We start from the raw sequence: 20,224 nt of genomic DNA, 5'->3' as shown, positions 1-20,224 counted from the left end.
ATTCACCTTGGAATATTTTACACACAGAATCTAAAAACCAACAATTATACTATTACGCAGTTCAGTGCAAGGAGACAGACTTTTCGTTTTCAACATCCTCACTATTTGCCAATCAGAAACACACTGATTTTCAGAGTACAATGCATTACATGCATTTGATTAACAACTTAATTGTGTAAAACACGCTCTTCGAGCAAAGTGGTAAGTTGACTGGATTGCTGCAGTAGATAATAAACTTCAATACATCAAAGATACTGTGTTGCCATGGGATTCTTCCCTGCAGTAAAATTTACCAGGAAGAAGTGGTTCTCTACCAACTGCTGGTAGGAAATACCAGAACCACTCATGGGTATCTGATAACAGCAGAAAACATACCACTATGAGTACCGTGTGACTGCTACTTGACTGTGTGCCACTTCCTTGTGGATTGCATATGTTATGCGAAGGCCACATAACACAAGCTTCAAGTTTCACCCCTCTCATCACTGTGACTCACTGCATAAGCACATATGAAAAATACACAAATACAAATTCAACAATCTCAAGTTGGGGTTATTTTGTCTGTTGTCAGCCGTAAATTGAGCGTAACTGAAGAACGACTCAACCAATCTTCATCAAATTTTCATATCCACACAACTTCAGTCAGATAAACTACTACAGCATACCTAAATTTTAATGAAATGCATTTAGTAGTTTTGGAGATTTTCAAGCCACAATATTTTATACATGAATGCTTTTTTTGAGATTTTTGAGCCCCAATACATGAATGGTATTTTTGTAATTCTTATACTGCAAAACTTAAGGAAAATGTATTTTCACCCACAATTCCACCATACTTTTCTTCAAAAAGTCAGTAAAAAAATATGATATTTACTTTTATTCTTTTAATGAGATTTTTGCCAAATTTGTATGCATAGAGATAAACTGTATTATTATACTTCATATAACATGTTGTTGTACGTTATTGGTACAATGAAGGACATTAAGAGATCGATAAAATTATAACAAATTTTCACAACTTATCTACTCTTTAGTAACTTACTATTTACAAAATAAGTAAATTATATGCCATAAACAATAAATTACATTTACAATAACCAATGAAAATTAATTTTGAATTTACAAATTAATTATGACACTAAAATTGCAATTGCAAAAATCAATAATAAAAAAGCTTGCGTAAATTATCACTGCAGACAGGAGTGGACAAAAGGTCGCACAGAAATTAGTTATATATGCATATCAAATACATTGCATGTAGGAACTGAAACCCCCAGACACTGTTAAAAGAATAAGGTACTGCTGGTGGTTTATCAAGCAAGTAGAAGTAATGGGATGGGCATACTGGATGTGCTTTTTAGTGATGACATGTACTTTCAAATTAGCAGTTACATCAATAGTCAACACAAAATCCACACATCTTATATGAATTGCTGCTGCACTCACAAAAGGTAGAAGTTTGGTATGTGATTTCTTGACAAATAGTAGGCCCAATTTTTTTACTAAACCCTTGGCAATCCAGCATATCAGGAAATAATTTTGCAATTTGTAGTTCTTCATCAGTCTGATGAATGCTATTGTTAACTATAACAAGATGGGGCAATGTGCCATACATCCAAATATACCATGGAATTTTTGGAAGAAATGTTTAGTGGTCACATGATCTCAAAAGGTTTGTGGCCCCCTCGTTCTCCTGACTTATTGTCATCAGGCTTCTTTCTCTGGGGTTTTTTTTTTGAAAGGACGTGTATATCAATCAAACCCACATATTCTGCAAGACCTGGAGCGAGCCATTACTACACAGATGAATTCCAATAGCCCTGATGTCTTTTGAAGGGGGTCAAAAATATGGTGTGAAAGGTTCAGAGCTGCCTTCAGGAAAATGGTAGACATTTCCAACACTTGCTTAAGACATTACCAGTTGTGTATAACTACATTCCATGAATCAAATGAAATGTGAATATTTCTGTATTATAGTAATGATCGCATTGTACTAATTAGAAAAGGAAAATAGTTTTCTTCTGTAAATAGGAAACTAGACTAGTTATGTTATCATTGCCCAGAACAAAAAAAAAGAAACAGCAATAAAAACTAAAACTAAAACTTACAACTAATAACACAGACATAATATCATTAAAAACTAACTTAAAGTTAATATTGCTGACTGAATCTTAACAATAGATGAAAAAAAAATAAATAAATAAACATATAGAATTTAACAAAGTCAACTCACTCATGCAACTCACCATCAATAACTCACTTGTGTGTTGCGATGGTTCAACTCGGCAGTTGCATTATAAAATTCAGTGATGATAGGATGTCTAGAATACAAATCTTCTAAAGTTTGAAATGCACTACATGAGTCACTACAAATAAGGATATGACAGTATTTTGGGTTAATGATATTCAAAGCCTTATTGATAGCTTATAATTCAACAGTAAAAACACATGTAATACAAGGTAGACCAAATATATAGGTCCTGTCATTAACAACAAATGCGCATCCAACAATAACATTCTGTTTCAATCCATCTGTGTACTACTGAATGTGGGCTTATTTTGGAGAGAAACTGGTAAAATATTTGCTGAATAATGATAGGTGCTGTTAATTTTTTATTGTATTGGTAAGGTCAACAATAAAATTTATGAGGTTGATTCTCCATGGAGGAGGATATGAACAGAGATAAGTTGGAAAAATAGAATATGTGCCAAAATTTAAAAATGTGTACCAAATGCCGGGTATGAACACCCATTAGTGCTGTATAATGTGGATGTTCCTTATATTTTTGTAAATGAGGATTCACAAGGACTGCTTTAAAAATTTGGTGATTTGGTTGTCCTGTAAGATGCGTAGAGTAAGATGCTAGAAGTTGGTTTCCGTCTATCCCAAAGTGATGGCTCATAACAGTCAACAAGTATGCTTGTGACAGCACTTTATCTAAAGACACCTGTAGCAAGATGAAGAAAAGCATAATGTACAGTAGCCAGCATTTTAAGTATGGTATGACACACTGAAGAGTAAGTGACACAACCATAATCTAAATGGAAACGAACTAAGGAATAGTAAAAACACAATATACATGATCGATCAGCTCCCAATTGGTGTTGCTAAGGACTTGCAGCATATATAGAAGTTTTGGAACATTTTGTTTTTAATTGTTTGATGTGTTTGACCCATGTAAGATGGCTATCAAAAAATAAACCTACAAACTTAACATCAGGAGAGATAGTAATTAGCTCTCCGTTAAGATTTACAGAATAAGATCCTGCAGGTGAGAAAAGAATACTCATTTTATTTTCTCAGGTGAAAATGTGAAGCCAGTAACTTTGGACCAAGCTTCAAGATGAGATATAATGTTCTGTAGTAGTCTCTCTGCTGTGGCTGTTGAGCAGGATGTGATATATACTTGTATATAGCAAAATCATCAACAAATAACAAACATGAGACAGGTAGCTACACACATTTAGTAATATTGTTGATGGCTGTAGCAAACAAAGTGGCATTTAATACACTTCCTGGAGGCACTCCAACCTCCAAGGTGACACTATCCAACACAAACACGTAAAGTTCGGTCATTTACAAAACTGCTAATAAAGGCAACCATATTGCCCTTGACTCCTAATTTTTTTAGGGTGTTTAGAATACCACATTGCCAGGCCATGTTGTACGCTTTCCTGATATAAAAGAAGGTAGTGATGAGGTGTTGGCTAGAGTAGGATAGCTGTCTCCAATGACACTAAATGATCAATGGAAGATTGTCCTTAGCGGAAACCACACTGTTAATAAACCACTATAAGCGCATAATAGGTTTATAGTGCCAAATAGGGAAGGTGCGAGAGCATACTGAGACGAATGCTGTCAGGTCCAAGGGAGGTATCACGTGACAACACATTGAAGCAGAAGAGCATTTCATTCACCTACTGAATCACTAACGTGTTATGACAATGTTTCCATCTACATTTTATTCCTCTGAAATTCGTTTGTATATAATGAAGAAGTGAGAGACACTGAACAGAAACAATCTGCCAAGTTAGTTGTAACTGTAGAAGGTGATGAAAAACGTTCTCCTTTGTGGTAAAGTCTGGGAATAGATTGTTTCTGTGATCTGCAAATAGCATGAAGCTTCTTTCACACAGTAGACATGGAAGTAGTGTATGAGATGGTGTATGTCTATATATTTTGTCCATGACTTTTTCCCAGCACCTAAAAGTAACTGACAACATACCGTTCTAGCCTTACAGTACAAATTTAGATATTCATTTGAAGGCCTGTGGTTAAATTTATGCAGTGCCTGCTGTTATTTTCTAATCGCATTTGGCAGTCATCATTCAATCAAGGATGGAGGACATCTAGGATTTCCAGATGTTTGTGAAATGTCAGCATTTTTGAGTACCAGGGACGTAAAAGAGGTAATTTGATCAAGGGTGTCTGCAACATCATCATACTCTGATGGGAAGACTTTAAGGTAACTGTTCCCTTCTGTCTTTTCAACAATCCATCTCTGTGGCCTTTTGTTCACCCCATGATCGAACCAAACAATAATAATTGGCCTGTGGTCACTGCCGTAAAAGTTGTCACAAACAGACCAATTAAGACGAGGGAGTAAACTTGGTGAGCATAAGGAGAGGTTGATGTTGGACAATGTATCAGACGATAATGACATGACTGTGAATGATCAGAGGTCCAAGTCTTGTCTCTTTCTCTGTTTATCATATTTCCTCTAGAGGAGCAAGTCCAATGAAATATGGTGGGCATTAAAGTCTCCTACTGTTAACAACAGTGATGGAATTTGTGTGAGGAGATTTGATATATCAAGAGCATTGAACTAAGAGTTTGGTGAGGGATACAAATAGCACATATGCAAAATGAAGGGGACAGAGATTTTTATAACAGCAGAATGAGGGTCATTTCACATAAAATAGCAACTTCACTACTCTCTCTATTGTTTATGAGACAGTTGTATCTCTCACAGAAATAACCATGCATCTAACTGTAGAAGGTACATTTCTTGGAAGCACATTATTAATGATTCTTGTATGGGCATCAATACTCTTAACATCTGCAATGCGGAACCAAAGACCTCAAATGTTCCACTGGATAATATTCATAAATAAAGGTAACTATAGATACAGATAAATATTAGAGAAAAATTAATTGTATGTGATCTGATTTTTCTTTTTAGAATTTTTAATTTTAATAAACCTTGATGCTCTAGGGTCAGGCGGTTTCTCAATCATAACCTCCAGAATACAAGGTGATAGAGGGGGAGATTTTGAACAATGGGAAGTTGCAGACAACAACCCAGGATACCTTTATTCCGTCCATATTAGTAAGGCATAAGAGAGATTGACTGCTCATCATTACATGTTTCAATTAATATTGATTAATTTCTTGATGTTTGGTGGATCACATCATCCTGTTACTGCTTTGTTGATCAGGACAGCGAGACCTTGTGAAACCTTCCTGATTATTTCGTGTAAGAATGAATCTAACATTTTTAAACTGTGAATGGGTGCATCACAATTTACTTTATTTTCCACACTACTGATATCCTTATCAAACAACACTGATCAAGGCCTTTCCAAAAGACTTTTTTTGGTGTTTTTTTCAGCTATCAACCATCACAGATTTTTCTTGTGGATTACAAATGTTGGTCCCACGTCTCCTGGGTAAATATAGGAGCACCTCTACAGAGGCTAGAGCTAGACACTGGGTTCACCCAAGTGCCTGGAAGACATCGTTCACGACTCATTACGTAGAGCCATTCACCCATCGGAATGATAGTTTACACCTCAGGTTATGGTTACTTTCATAAGGTGTTGCAACACCACCAAGAGAATGTGTATGAAGAAATAGTGTAGGATGTTGTTGTGCAGTTGTGTAAGGGTATGTTGTAATCTGTGTAGTGCTCTTGGTATAGTGTATGTGTATAATGTTCAGCAGCTCGAGTTGTAGTAGGAAGAACAGGTGCAGAGGCTAGGACCGTGCGGACACCAATCCCCAGTTTTAAAATGTGAATCCCCTTTGGAGAGTAAATTACAAGCATATTATACATAAATTACAATAATTTCAAAGTAATTTGAAATTGAAGGTAATTCAATTATAAATTACTTTTAAATACATTACTTTTGAGCCAATACAAGTCAAATGAACAATTATTCATATGACAGATGGCAGAAAGAAAGAACAAAATTTCATTATATTGATTTTACAGTTTACCTTGATTCCTAAAAAGACAGAAAGAACTACAATCAATAACCTAAACAACACAATTTTTTTAAATTATGTAACATAATATGTAACTTTAATATTATAGGGGAAATAAATGATATTTTTTTCAGAAATATACTTACAACAGTGTCATGTTTATTCCAAGTTTCCAAAACAGATAATATAATTTCAAGTTCTTTTTCATAAGCACCAAATTTTGAAATTATTTCCGTTAAAACAGGATTATCTAAAAAAAATTATAAATTACACGTAATTCAAGGGAATAGTGAACAGAAACACAAAATAAGATGACCTAAAGATAAATTAGTTTATAAGAGACAAAATAATTGTTTTTTTTTTTTTTGTTATCATAACAACTATTACAAGTGATCAAAGTAATGAGGTAAATATCTTGTCACCAGATTTCTCCAACAGTTTGTGGCACCTTATGAACTTTGTGGTAGTCCTAAAAAGGGCTGTTTTTGTGCCTGAAGAAGTACCCCTAAAAAGGGCCGTTGAGTTCGGTTGCTGGGCTCAGGAGATGATGGCTCGGTTTTACAGGTTCTAGTCTGAGAGTTGCGACTTGTGCATTGGAATCAGACCAAGCTTCCCCTCAATGGCAGTTGGGTCCTACTACAGTCTGGTCCCTGGGGTCCCACAGTGCTGTGTTAGTGTCAGTCATCTTCCACCAGGGCGGCTGAGGCAATTCTCCCTGAGCAGTGCTTGTCTGGTTCCAACACTATGCCTCTATCAGGCTTTGTGCCAGCAGCTGGCTTACTTCTCCAGCAGTTATGTTGAAATCTGCAGAGAGATCTCATGTTGGGCTGGCCAGGAGACTTCTTCCTTCTTGTTCTTCTCTTGGTGGTAGTCTGGGAGAGAATGCTTTTGTATTCCTGTATTGCTGCTTATAAAGCTGCCGGTGCCAGCTTGGTAGGGGAAACATATGTGCAAGTGCATATGTGAACTGCGACTACCCCTGACATCTTACCGCCTAGTGACATGCTTGCTGATATGAAGCACAGCATCTGGAAACAATCTCTTGACATCTAACATTAAGAAAATTTAAATAGCCCTATAGCATAAATCCAAGAAAAATAACTTCTGATTAATATATAAATAAATAATAAAGAAATAATATAAGAACTGATTAATAATTTGTTTTACATAAGTAACACAACACTTATGGCTGACTTGTTCCTTCATTCTGTTGTGTTGTTTTGAAAGGATTTCTGGTCATCACGTCTACATAGCAGCAGCACTTATTCAATATTTATTCTGGTTTTTCCATTGCGTAGAACATATGTTTTTTCAAAACTCTGAAATTTCACCCAGAAGATTAGATAGAAATGGGTGAATTCATTTCTAACATTAAAACTTGAATCCATTTTACACTAAGAACTGTTTAATGTAGTAAATATTTGTACAAGTAAGGTAAAACTATTATTATAAATCATAACTATTATTTATTACTGAATGTATAAAAAAAGTGTAATAATTAATTAATTGTTATGGTATGAATCATTTTCTTATGTTCTAAGTATTTTGTAACACTTGTATGTCAACAGAAAAGCTCTATTTAAAAATTACCGTAATGCTATTAAAAACAAATTAATTAAAAGGATTTTTTTTATCACACAGATGTTCTTTTTCTCTTTCACAGCTTTACCATTAGCGAGACATTATCACAGCAAAGCGATAATTTTTTTTATTCATTCATCCCAGAATTAACCAACTTTAAAATGTAATATTCTGGTCAGATCTTTTAACATTCCCATTGAAATTTTTTAGATACAGAAACAAATGGGGAACACTCAGAGTAGTAAGAGGAATCATATATTTGGTTTTAGTCAAATGAAGAGAATAGTTGTTAAGAGTTTAAGCAGGAATAAGAAGTCAGGGATTGTTATATAAAGCAGTAACAACATCATAATTTTAGTGAATTTGGAATTCAAATGAGGTGCAGTTTATTAAGACCTCATAGTAGACAATATCTATTACTGGACCTTATCACAATAATTTAACATGAAAAAATACTCTTTCTGTCCTAAAAAAATGGTGCACATGATCTTGCAAGTTAACTTAAATTTTTCTTGAATCTGTGCAATTTCAATTAAGTAATGCACCTCCACCACATGGAATATTGTTTTGATTATGGATTCGTATGAGATAGGTCTTGTGAACACAGCCAACTTGCTTTGTTTTATACTGCACTAAACACAAGTTTTGGTACTTCAAAAGTCTGATATAATTTCATGGTCTTTAAAATTTCAGATAAAGTTAAGGCAATAACTAAAAAATTTGTCTATTCTAATTAATTTTATTCACCAGTATATACCAAATTATCACTTATTGAAGATGACCACTTATTATCTACATTCTCACATACTTCATTGAACTGCCTGATCATTTCATTACTCATGGTATTTTCCATATATTTCATAAATTGGTTGATGAATTTCAGTTGTTTCCCCAGTTTCCTATATTTATAAAAAAAGATTAATAGACAATATTTCCAAGCCAGGAGGCTCTATGTTCGATTTTAACAATTTAAAAGCACAGAATGAGACACAAACAAAAATTTTGTTTTTTTAATGATTGCTGTGCTGCTATAAAGGAATTTGTTACTTACTTACATTCTGAATATGTGTCATAATTTTGTAATTTATGATTTTTTATGAAAATAAACAATTATTATCATTATTATGTGTTTAAAGTTTGGCTGTACAATGATTTATGTTATGAATAATGATTAATTGATCCCAATGTTTTTTTAATGCTTTCTATATAACATGTTGATCGTTTCTTGTTACAAACTCCATTACAACTTTGCCAGTAAGTCTGCAGAACTGGATGGTTCAGCAGTCAACAAACTATGTTTACAGTTCTAAACATGATCTAACCTAAAAGTGAAATGAAAATAGTAAAAAATAAAAAAATAAGCATGAAAACATTATATTTAAGTACAATTAGATTTGTAATAAAGAATACTTTCAAAAAAAGGTGGGTTTACGAATCACGCCGCTAGGTAGCAGTACTTGATAGTATTAGGTAGCATACAAAAACTTGTCTAGTGATAATAGCCGCTAATAAAACACAAAAACATGAACAGTAGGAAAGTGTTGCAAATGTATCAACAAAGATTTGTTACATAAAACAGAAATAAATTTTATAGGTAAAATTTTTATTCTACAATTAGAATTATTTGTACTAATCGATGGAGAAATAAAAAAAAAGTTCATTTAATAATAATATAAAAAACGTGTCCACAGATATGATAAAAATCGAGGATTATTACACTTACAAAGTAATAAGCGCAATATTATCACGAATCTTCAACTCATGAAGGTCATTACACTAGTTTTATTAAAAAAAGAAAAATATGGTATGAAGTGAATGATATGACTAACAAAAAATGTATTTTTTATTTTTTTGTTTTTTGTTTGGGCGAAAAATGCCTGGGCGTTATCATCACCCGGTAGTTATTAGTAAAAGGGTAAAATAACTCCGAAATAATAAACTATACAAGGTGTAAACGTAATATTAATCATATAATAAAAATTCACTAAAACAAGCCAAGAAGACAAAATAAAACTCAAAACTAATACCACAGACAAAGTTGATAAAAGATAAAAGTTAAAATAATAGATTAAAGAAAGCATATAAAACTTACCTAACTCCTATGGGTTGTGCAAAAATCCCCTCCCGGATAGTAAAATTAAATACTTAGAACCAAAAATCAAATTGAAAATAAAGGTTAAAATTATTTAAAAAAATTCTCCTTACAGAAAAACATATATGAGCATATTAAATCCTTTGCAGTAACCCGGTACTATGCAAAAAGAGAAACATCCGTTCCAAAATCCCGCTATTATTGCACAAGATATCACGGATGTTTCTGGGTATATTAAACCGACGACACAAAGCCGCCTAACATATGCAGTCCACGAGAATGTGGTCCACAGTCATGCGGCAGTTGCATCGTGTGCACAGGGGCGGGTCTTCTCCTGACATTAGGTATTAACAAAAAAATTGGCCGAGAAATTAAAAAAAAGTATATTTGTTTGTTCTAGAAAGGCAGTAAATTTTAATAATAAATCCATAAGATAACAATCAGTAATTCATAACAAAAATAAAAGAATAATCAAAACAGAGTGATATAAAAAAAATTACAATGAAATTGTAAACCGTACAGTAAGAGTCTAGCAGATATCATTCCTTCTGCTCAAAAAACAAAAATTTCTGTAATATAAAACAATAACAAAATGATACTGATATAAAAAGAGTTAAAGACACTACATTTGTAATATCAAAATCTGTTATTAATTTAGTACTGTCTTTAAAAAAAATACATGTAAAATATATGTAATAGACAATAGATATACTCTTACAGTCAGATTTCATTTATATGTAATACATATCACTTTTACAAAAATAATACAAATCTTATAATTATTTGTTGTTTAATAAATGAAATTGGGCTGGTAAGAGTTTCATAACAAATTTTTTCTTTTATTTTGATTATTATACGGAATGCTTAAACGTTGTATATTATCTATTATTGTATATCTATTGTCTTATTACATATATTTAACATGTATTTTTTTAAACAAAATTCTAAATTAATAACAAATTTTGATGATAGAAATGTAGCATCTTATCTTTTTTGATATCAGTATCATTTTCTTAAAAACTGTTTTATTTATTATACAGAAAATTTTATTTTTTGAGTGGAAGAAATGATATTTGCAAGACTCTTACTGTACAAATTACAATTTCATTGAAATTTTTTTTGGTATAGATACTTCAATGTAAAGTTTTATATTATACGTGTTGATTGGATATTTAATTTTGAACTAAATGTTAGAGCTGCTCCCTGGTGTTGAGTAAAACTTATTTCAGAACTGAAAATTAAAAATGAGAAATGTTAATTTACTGATAGAGGAGAAGGCAATGCCATTTGGACTGAAAAAGGCTGCTGACAAAAGTTATAAATGTTTGAGTTTGTATATAATGCCAAAAGATGTGATCAAACATACAAATGTTACAAACAATACTACTGGTATTATTATTACAGTAATAATTAAGTAATATATATTATCAGTATTATTTTAAGAGTAACAAATTAGTACCAGCAATAGCTTTAGGAATAGATTTTTTGGTGCCTGGTTGCGACTTTTCTTTCTTTGATTTTGGTGTACCATCTTTTTTTTGTTTACTCTTCTCAACAGTTTTCCCTGCTTTTGAAGATTCTTTACTATTAGGACGTGACTGCAAAATAATACAATACAATTTATTGTAAACTTTATCACTTAATTACAACTTCTGAACAACATTAATCTTGTCAGTTTAAGTACAAAAAATAAAGAATGTCAATGGATGACTAAAATTAATCTAAAGTAAATGTAAAGTTTCGTTAAAAAAAAATTCTAAGTATAAAATAAAAATACAAGTAAAGTTAAACAGACACAAAAATCTAGTCATATAAATATATATATATATATAAACAATATCTATAAAATGAAATCCTTACAATGAAATCCAGAATTATTCTTGTTATAATTTTAATTATTAAAAAAAAGTTAATCCTTTGTTAGAGACCAATTGTATTTGTTTTGTACTAAAAATATTAGGGTTTACTAGTATTTTATTTATTTTGGTTCTTTGCTTGATTTATAAAAAAATAATAATTGTTGTATCAAATGTTGAAAGTAAGAAGCTTCTCATCATTTTTAAAAATTACTTTTTTATTATTTTTCCCCCTTATTCCCCAATTGTGATGCTTAGACAGGTGGGAGGAGTGACACAATTTGATACAACAAATAATGAATACACAGATGAGGGACAATCAGGATATTATCTATAGGAAAATAAGGGAAAATCAATTATGATTTTTGGGAACATCAATACCAATAATTAATGTGACAAAGTAAATATTGCTGAAGGAGCAAACAAGAGGAAGGGGAATTGAACTAATCAAATGCCATAATAGTCCAGGCGGTTTTGGGTGAAACGTATTCTATATGATCGCTAATTTTTATTTTAATTCCAGAATACCATTAGAAACAATCATTTTGCTATGTGCTAGTTGAAAAAGGTGTGCTTCAATTTTCATTAAACAAAATTTTAAAAAACATAAAAATAACCATTTCCCTCAATAACTGTTCATTATAGAAAAAAGATAGAGAAAAAGTTCTGTTATTAAATTTTACACAAAATCATAAGTTGCAAATTAAAAAATATGTTACTTATGCAAAAATAGCAATACTGTTGAAAGCAAGATTTTTGGGGAATTCTTTTTGAGTACTTGTATTATACATAGGACCATCAGATTTTGTCTCAAAGAACGTTTTGATATGATAAAGCAACACCAAATTTCAACAAAATTTGGTCTGACAGTTTTTGCACAATAATTTGCAATCCAGATTTTAAAAAAATGTGATTTTTCCAAATTGTGTAGAGTCAGAAATAGTCTCTAGATACTTGAATATCTAATCACATATAAAAGAGCACTTAAACTTTCAAATGCATTTTGAAAATTTTAAATTGGTCAGTTAGGAGAGCCTAGGGAATATTTCAAACATACTTACAATTTTTTTTATTCAATTTGCAATTGAATATCTTCATGAATTTTTATCTTAATTAATTTAAAAAGTACAGTTTAAAAGTACTCAGAACTCAGCGAGTACTCACTGTACTTCTTTAAAAAAAAAACAAAAAAACAAGGAAATTCGTCTACTAGAAGCTGAGATCACTATTGATCTATGATTTATGAGCGCGTCACTATTTTGAATGTATGAATTCAGTTTTGAGCTGACCAGAGCGACTGAGCATTGGTAGGGGTAGCTACCCCACCTCCATCGCACATACATTTTTCATGTAGCCCGAGTATTTGCAATCGACATTTTATCTAGGTTGTACATGATTGCAAAATTTACACTCGGAAATGACTCGGAAAGATGAAAGTATTTGTTGAAAAAAAAAAGGCTCTATTGCACTGTTTCTTTGTAAACGGTGTTTACAAACAACTTTGTCAACTTTGATTGGTTATATTTCCAGAGATAATTAATGAATAGACTTTTTTATTTTTTCAAAAGAAGCATTTTTTTGAGTACTTTTAAGATGTTTTTTAAAATTAATTTAGATAAAAATTAGTGAAAATATTAATTTGTTTAAAAAAGCAAAAAGATTGGAAGTATGTTAGAAAATTCTCATGGCTCTCCTAATCTTTAACAGATTAAAAATTTTCAAAATTCATTTGTAAGTTTGAGTGCTCTTTTATATGTGATTAAATTTTTAAGTATACAGAGGCTTTATTTCAGGTTCTACACAATTTGGAAAAATCTCTTTTTTTTAAAATCTGGATTGCAAAATTATTGTGTAAAAGTGTTACACCAATTTTGTTGATATTTGGCGTATTGCTTTATCACATCAAAAAGTTCTTTGAGACAAAATCTGAAGGTCCTAAGTAAGTACATGAAAAAATTTCCAAAATATCTTCTTTTTTTCCATTTTTTGACAGTTATTGCTATTTTTGCATCAATAAAAATGCATCATTTTTTGATCTGCAACCAATGATATTGAGTATAAAATTTAATAACCAAATTTTTTTTGTCAATCTTTTCTGTAAAATAACAGTTTTATATATATATTAGTTACTCTTCAATTTACATTTTATAAATTTACCTTTTACATATTTTAATGATATAAATTGAAGAACAACTTTTCCTGAGGGTGGTTGAATGACCAAAAGCACTAGAAAAGAGACTGCGGATGAATTGTTGGTAAGGTTGACTTTCATTTATTTATATATAAATAATATTATATACCACTGTGTCATGTTTAAAAAACTTAAGTTACTTAGTTATCTAGGAAAAAAGGAAAAAATGGACAGTTTTGAAATTTTTTTTACATTTTGTATTATAAATATCTATGCACACCTTCAACTGGCACATAACAAAATAATCATTTCTGATGATATTCCAGAGGCATTAAACCAAAAATTAGCAGTCATGTAGTAAAAGTCCAAACATGCCCATTTTAAAACAAATACTGCCTGGGCTATAAGGTAATGGAAAATGAACATTTTGGTTGTAATTCTAAGTTATCTAAGAGAGAAAAAATTGAAGCACAGGAGTAAGGAATACTGATCTCAAATAGGCCATGGATATACAGTTAAAAAAATAATTAAGAGTTAATGGATATTATATAAACAAAACTAATTTATTTTTACTAATTTCACGAAGGGTCTCTTTTTCCTCATTTCATAGATAAGGGGAAAAACAATCATGATAAAAGAATTGATATTTTACAAGAAGGCAACAATTGGCAAAATACACAGATATATATATATTTTTAATATTGTTAAGTCTCACATATACGTTGAATTTAATTTAATACTATATAGTCCGAGAGGATTTTATTAGGGAAGAAACAATAGAATTTGTAGCACATGTGCAATAATAAAAACTGAATAAGAATCATTATTTTCAACTGTACGAGTGATAAAAATATTCTGATCATGGCCTATAAAAAAAAGGAAGTATTGTGTAAATTTGGTTACCATCCTATTCAAAATAGGGTTGTGAAGTGATACAATATTCCTGGCACTTTTTCCACAGTTGGAGTGATCAGAGGAAGTACTGGTTTATTAACAAACTATTCTTCCAGCTCTTTCAAGCCAGAAGAATAAAAATTAAATGTCAACCACTCCTCTGTAACTCATAATGAATATTCTATGATGTCAAAACAGCAATCCTTTGGTTTTAACTTCATCTTGGCAAAGAGAATTAAAGTCATAGGCATCTAAATTTGACAAGAACAAGGGGTTATGAGCAACAATCATATTGTTGCAACTGAGAAAATCATGCGTTTTGTAAGCTGTGTGGGTGGGAAGACTGTCATGACAAAACACCTAATTATTTTTTTTACCATAGTCAAATTAGAAGGACATTTCCAAACTTTATCTAACACAAATATCAAAGTACATTTAATTTAACTAATTTTGACCTACCTTAGAGAAAGAGACATTACTATTATTTTTATTGTACATCAATGTATGAGATGAAGTTGTGCAATTGTATACACTTTTTTCCATCTCTTTTGCATATGACAATGCCTTAATATTTTATAATTCAAATAAAACTATCTTTCTTCTTTATGGTAGTCATAAAGATATAGACAATAAATATTACTTTAAGTCTTAATTTTCATAAAATTAATTTTACATTATTTTGTCTTATTTGGGTCAATATCAACTATATATTTTAAAATTACATATGATTGTATTTCCGCTATCTAAAAATAATTGTGCACGTTCCACTATAGAACATGTTAAATAAATATTAAACATTTAGATTTAATAACTGACAAAAAATTCATATCTTTTTTAAAATGTATATGATCCTAGGAAGAAAATAATTTAAGAGTAATATAATGTTTTGTCCAATCTATAATTGGATATTGTTTGACTATTTGGGTAGGAATTTATGACTTCCATATAAAAATGGTTTCATTATGCAAAAAACAATATTAAAATAATTATTAATAAAACTGAACTTCATACAAGTGTAATGTTTTTCCAGTGCTCATAATACATTCTAAAAGGACTTTAAATGTATCCAACACACAGAAAAATGTTTGAAAAAAAGTGAAATAGTAATCAATACGTTAATTATACGTTTAAGAAACATATAAAATAAATATTTATAATTAGTTGTCCACATTTATCTAGACTTAAATGGCAATTTTGTATGTTCTAAATTAATAAATTCCATTTTATTTATTAATTCTGGTAACAGTCATATCAATCATAACAAAAGGGAAATAAACCCTTTGATACCAATTTTTTTTTAACTGAACAACACAACTTATCTTAATTCAAATATACTGATTTAACGTACGGATATTTGTTAAATTTTTGGTACAAGTTGATATTAAAGCAATCCATCAATTTAAATATCTATTTTAGAAAAATCTACAATTCAATTTAACCAGTTAAAAAGGTTAGAATTTGAAATTAATTATTAAAATAAGACGAGCTTACATCAAAACAAGTTTCTTCTTTTCAAGATGATATATTGACATTTCCTTGAGTATTCAAAACACTTAACATATAAATTTAATAATTTATGTGCAAAGACAAGTGACTTTTATTACATAATTACGCATAGTTTTTGTTAAGTTTATTTAAATTGTGGTGTAGATTTTGCATTGTAATCTCTTGGTAAAAACATTCAGTTCAACTTAAACCATTTGTTTTACCTCTGCAATTTTATTTTTATTTTTTTATTGAGAGTTAGGTAACATGGTGTGAGGATTGCCATGTAATTGGATCCTAAATTTGTGTAAAAATTAAGATGCAGTAAGAAAAAAATTACACGATTCATTACAATTATGATTTTGTTAACTGCATTTTAACTTCAGTTGTCCAAGAATTTAATCACCTTAATTAACTAAAAAATTTACTGAACTACAAAATAAACCTTTTAATTTTAAGTTTTATTAATAGCTGTTTCTTCAATAGTTTAATTAACAAATTTTCAATGTTCCTGTTAATTTAAAACACCTTGGATCTCCTACATAAATGATCGAATAAGTGATTTGTAAAGATTGAAGATTTATCACTCTCACTGCTGATTGTTGCTGACAATGATATGTATGAGATAGTTCCAATTTTTTATAATTTTATCTATCATTTCTTTATTTTAAGAAATGATAGAATAGTAATTGGAAAAAAAATTGTCTTATTAAAATCTAAGGACTAATTCACATCTGGTAATAAGAATTTTTGATTTTAAACAAAAACCTACTTCTAAAAGTATATATTTCAAATTCATCAATAAAAAGTTATATTTCAATAACAATAAAAGTGTTATAGCTATAAAAAATATATATCAATATTACTTTCATCTCAATTTTTTTATTATGAAAAATTCTTCTGCGTTCTGCTAATTTTTCATTTCTAAATAATTTTTTGCTATCATCATCCAAATTATCGAACTCATCAGCAGACATTTCGTCCATTTCATTTATTTTTCTCTCTTTCTCATTTCTATCATTTTCCTCTAAAAAAAAAAAAAAAAATAAAATAGAAATAACCTTTAAAACAACGTATATCATTAAAATAATTTCAAACATTAGACTAGTATTTAACTTATTTTATCCCGATGTTCTTTTCCAGGTTATGATGAATCAAGGTTATCTGTAAAGAGACATTCATGCTATAATCAAAGCCTTATTCTTAAAAATTATTACATTATTCATCTCTTTAAACTGTAATTATTAATTTTTATTAGTAGTATTAAGAACTACTTAAGTAGTTTTCAAAAATAGCAAACAAAATATTTAGTTATTTATATTTAAGTAATTCCCAAAATACAGTAAAATATTCATATAAATTTCAAATGGAATGGAACAAATCATGAGATTCTAAAATGTATTTCACTGACACGATATGAATACTAAATACCAAACAAATATACAATTGCTATGGCGTTACAACCTCAGCCTCCCTCTATTCATAACAAATTATAAAAACATTTACATTTTTCAATGCACAGAATAAAAAATATAAATAATTTGTTACAAGGAAGGCTAAAATGTAATGCATAACTCACAAATGAAAAGAGATAGTACATTTTATTTTACAAAAACATTTATTTTTCCACTTAGTCACCAATTACAGCTAGACATTTTTTCTAACAGTGAACCTATTTGCTCATTCTGACAATGAAGAAATGCCAGCAGACTTTCCTTCATCCACAATCTGACTGTGTCCTTCAGTTCATCACCCGTGGTAAAATGAATATCTTTAATATCTCATTTAAATTATGAAAAGAAGCTGCAGGACCCTTAAACTGATGAATAAGGAAAGGGTGGAATAGGTTAAAACTTCAATTTCAGTTGGCAGTTGCATGTTATGTGTGTGGCTGAGGATTATCATATCGCAGAATTATCAGCTTTGTAGCTTGTCGAATATGACACACTCTTAATCATGTGTTTTAACACCTCTATGTAGAGCACAGAACCTATCTGGCTTCCAGGTAGTCAGTCACATATACATATTTGGAAATCTCAGAACACTGTCAAGAGAATTTTATTTGCAAAGAGTTATATTCTGATTTTTTTTATTGTGGCAAACCATAATGCTGGTATTCTATGCACTGCTGTTTTTCTTTTGAGTCAGAATAATGGATCAAAATTTCATATCCTGTCACAATATTGAAAAGGAACTCATTTCCCTTGTCAAGAAACATTTCAGATGCTGTTTTCACCATTCTATTCAGTGTTTTTTTTCTATGTGAATGGCAACCACACTGAATAGATTTTAGGGCATAAAAATTGTGCCATAATGAGTCCTACTTACTCTTATGCTTATCTGGGTTCTGATGCAATATTGTGTGATGCGATGATATTTTTAAATCAAATCTGTCCAATATGATGTTATGAATGGAATTATCATTGATGCAGTTCATCGCAGTCCAGGCATCAGTTCATGACATCTTTCTAAATGGACTGGAGTTTTGCATTTTATGGTTTGGAGGGCAGTCAAATAAAATAAGTTTTATCCTAAACAGCCAGTTCAACATGTATACCCAGGAGATGATCTACTTTGCTTGGAGTTCTGCAACTGGTGGAATAAGAACTGGCAAACTGCCAACGCTACATATGTTTTGTTTACTGACGAGGCAAATTTCACTTGAGATGGTGTCAAAACTTATGTTATGAACATACATGGAGAGAAGTAAAAATTTTCAGCACCAGTTTTATGGTGCAACCTTCTTGACAAACAGCTGTTTGGACTGTTCATATTACCTGGTCACTTACATACTGAGGTCTACCTGCACTTTCTTCAAGAAGAATTGCGGCAGCTGCTTGAGGATGTTCCTCTACAGCTGAGATGCAAAGTATATTTCCAGCACTAAGGCACCCCCTCCACTTCTCTTGTGCTACTTTCACTCACTTAAATCATCATTTCTGAGAAATTTAACGGTTGTAGAGGTCCACATTCCTGGCCACCAAGATTGCTTGATCTAACTACCTTTAATTATCATGTCTGGGTATGGATGAAAAATATTCTACACAAAACAAAAATACATTCTCAAGAGGAATTAATTGCCCGCATTATGGATGTGGTTGAGCAACTTAAGGATAGCCCTGGAGAGCTAAACAGAGTAACAAAAGCAGTACACAAGCATGGCAAGAAATGTGTTGAAAATGGGCAGAATCAATTTTTGAAAATTCATCATTATAAACTGATACTAAAAATGCACTTAGGTCTAGTGTATAGTTTCTAAATAAAATTTGAATTGTTCTTATTATTCTTTGTTGTATTCAACTTACCTTAACCATTTTGTTCAGAATTAAATTCTCTACTAGTTTTGTTTAACAATTTATGTGTTTATTACCTATTTAACAAAGTTATTGTATGTCAAACATAAAAAACGGTTTTACCCCAGTTTGTTGGTTTTCATCTAAAATTCCACAAAAACTACTGCAGATATGGTTCTGGGACTTATTTTATTAAAATTTTCAGGTCAAAAACCATAAGAAAACACTAATTCTGCTTCTCAATTAATGTCCTAAAATTTCATTATGAGCACATTCATTACGTAGCTGAAATCAAAGTGAAATTTTTCACTAGCTGTAAATTGCAAATAAAGAACTTTAGAATATAAGTCTATATGTACTTGTATTATTTTCAAGAGTAGAACATGTTATGAAAGCCCTAGGAGAACTTCATGATATATATATATTTTTTTTTGTCTTCAGTCATTTGACTGGCACGATGCAGCTCTCCAAGCTTCATTATCTAGACTTGTCGTTTCATTTTGGTATACCACCTACAATACATTCCTAACAATTTGTTTTACATATTCCAAATGTGCCTGTCCTTACAATTTTTCCCATCTACCTGTCCATCCAAAATCAAAGCAACTATACCAGGATGCTGTAAGATGTGGCCTATAAGTCTGTCTCTTCTTTTAGCTAGATTTTTCCAAATGCTTCTTTCTT

At 30.7% G+C, this 20,224-nt stretch overlaps 1 protein-coding gene across 1 annotated transcript in view; it reads right to left on the bottom strand.

Annotated features, from left to right (window-relative positions):
- Positions 1 to 20,224, bottom strand: part of LOC142320067 (uncharacterized) — an 80,552-nt gene that overhangs the window by 22,315 nt on the left and 38,013 nt on the right. Inside the window, exons 9-11 of the mRNA XM_075357743.1 lie at positions 17,114 to 17,274; positions 11,341 to 11,479; positions 6,355 to 6,458 (exon numbers count right to left, since the gene is read on the bottom strand). Coding sequence (XP_075213858.1) covers positions 6,355 to 6,458; positions 11,341 to 11,479; positions 17,114 to 17,274 — 404 coding nt within the window. The remainder of the gene's footprint in view (positions 1 to 6,354; positions 6,459 to 11,340; positions 11,480 to 17,113; positions 17,275 to 20,224) is intronic.

The sequence above is a fragment of the Lycorma delicatula genome, chromosome 2 (genome assembly GCF_047948215.1).
Source record: "Lycorma delicatula isolate Av1 chromosome 2, ASM4794821v1, whole genome shotgun sequence".
Taxonomy (NCBI): domain Eukaryota; kingdom Metazoa; phylum Arthropoda; class Insecta; order Hemiptera; family Fulgoridae; genus Lycorma; species Lycorma delicatula.
This window is presented reverse-complemented; position numbering and strand designations above follow the sequence as displayed.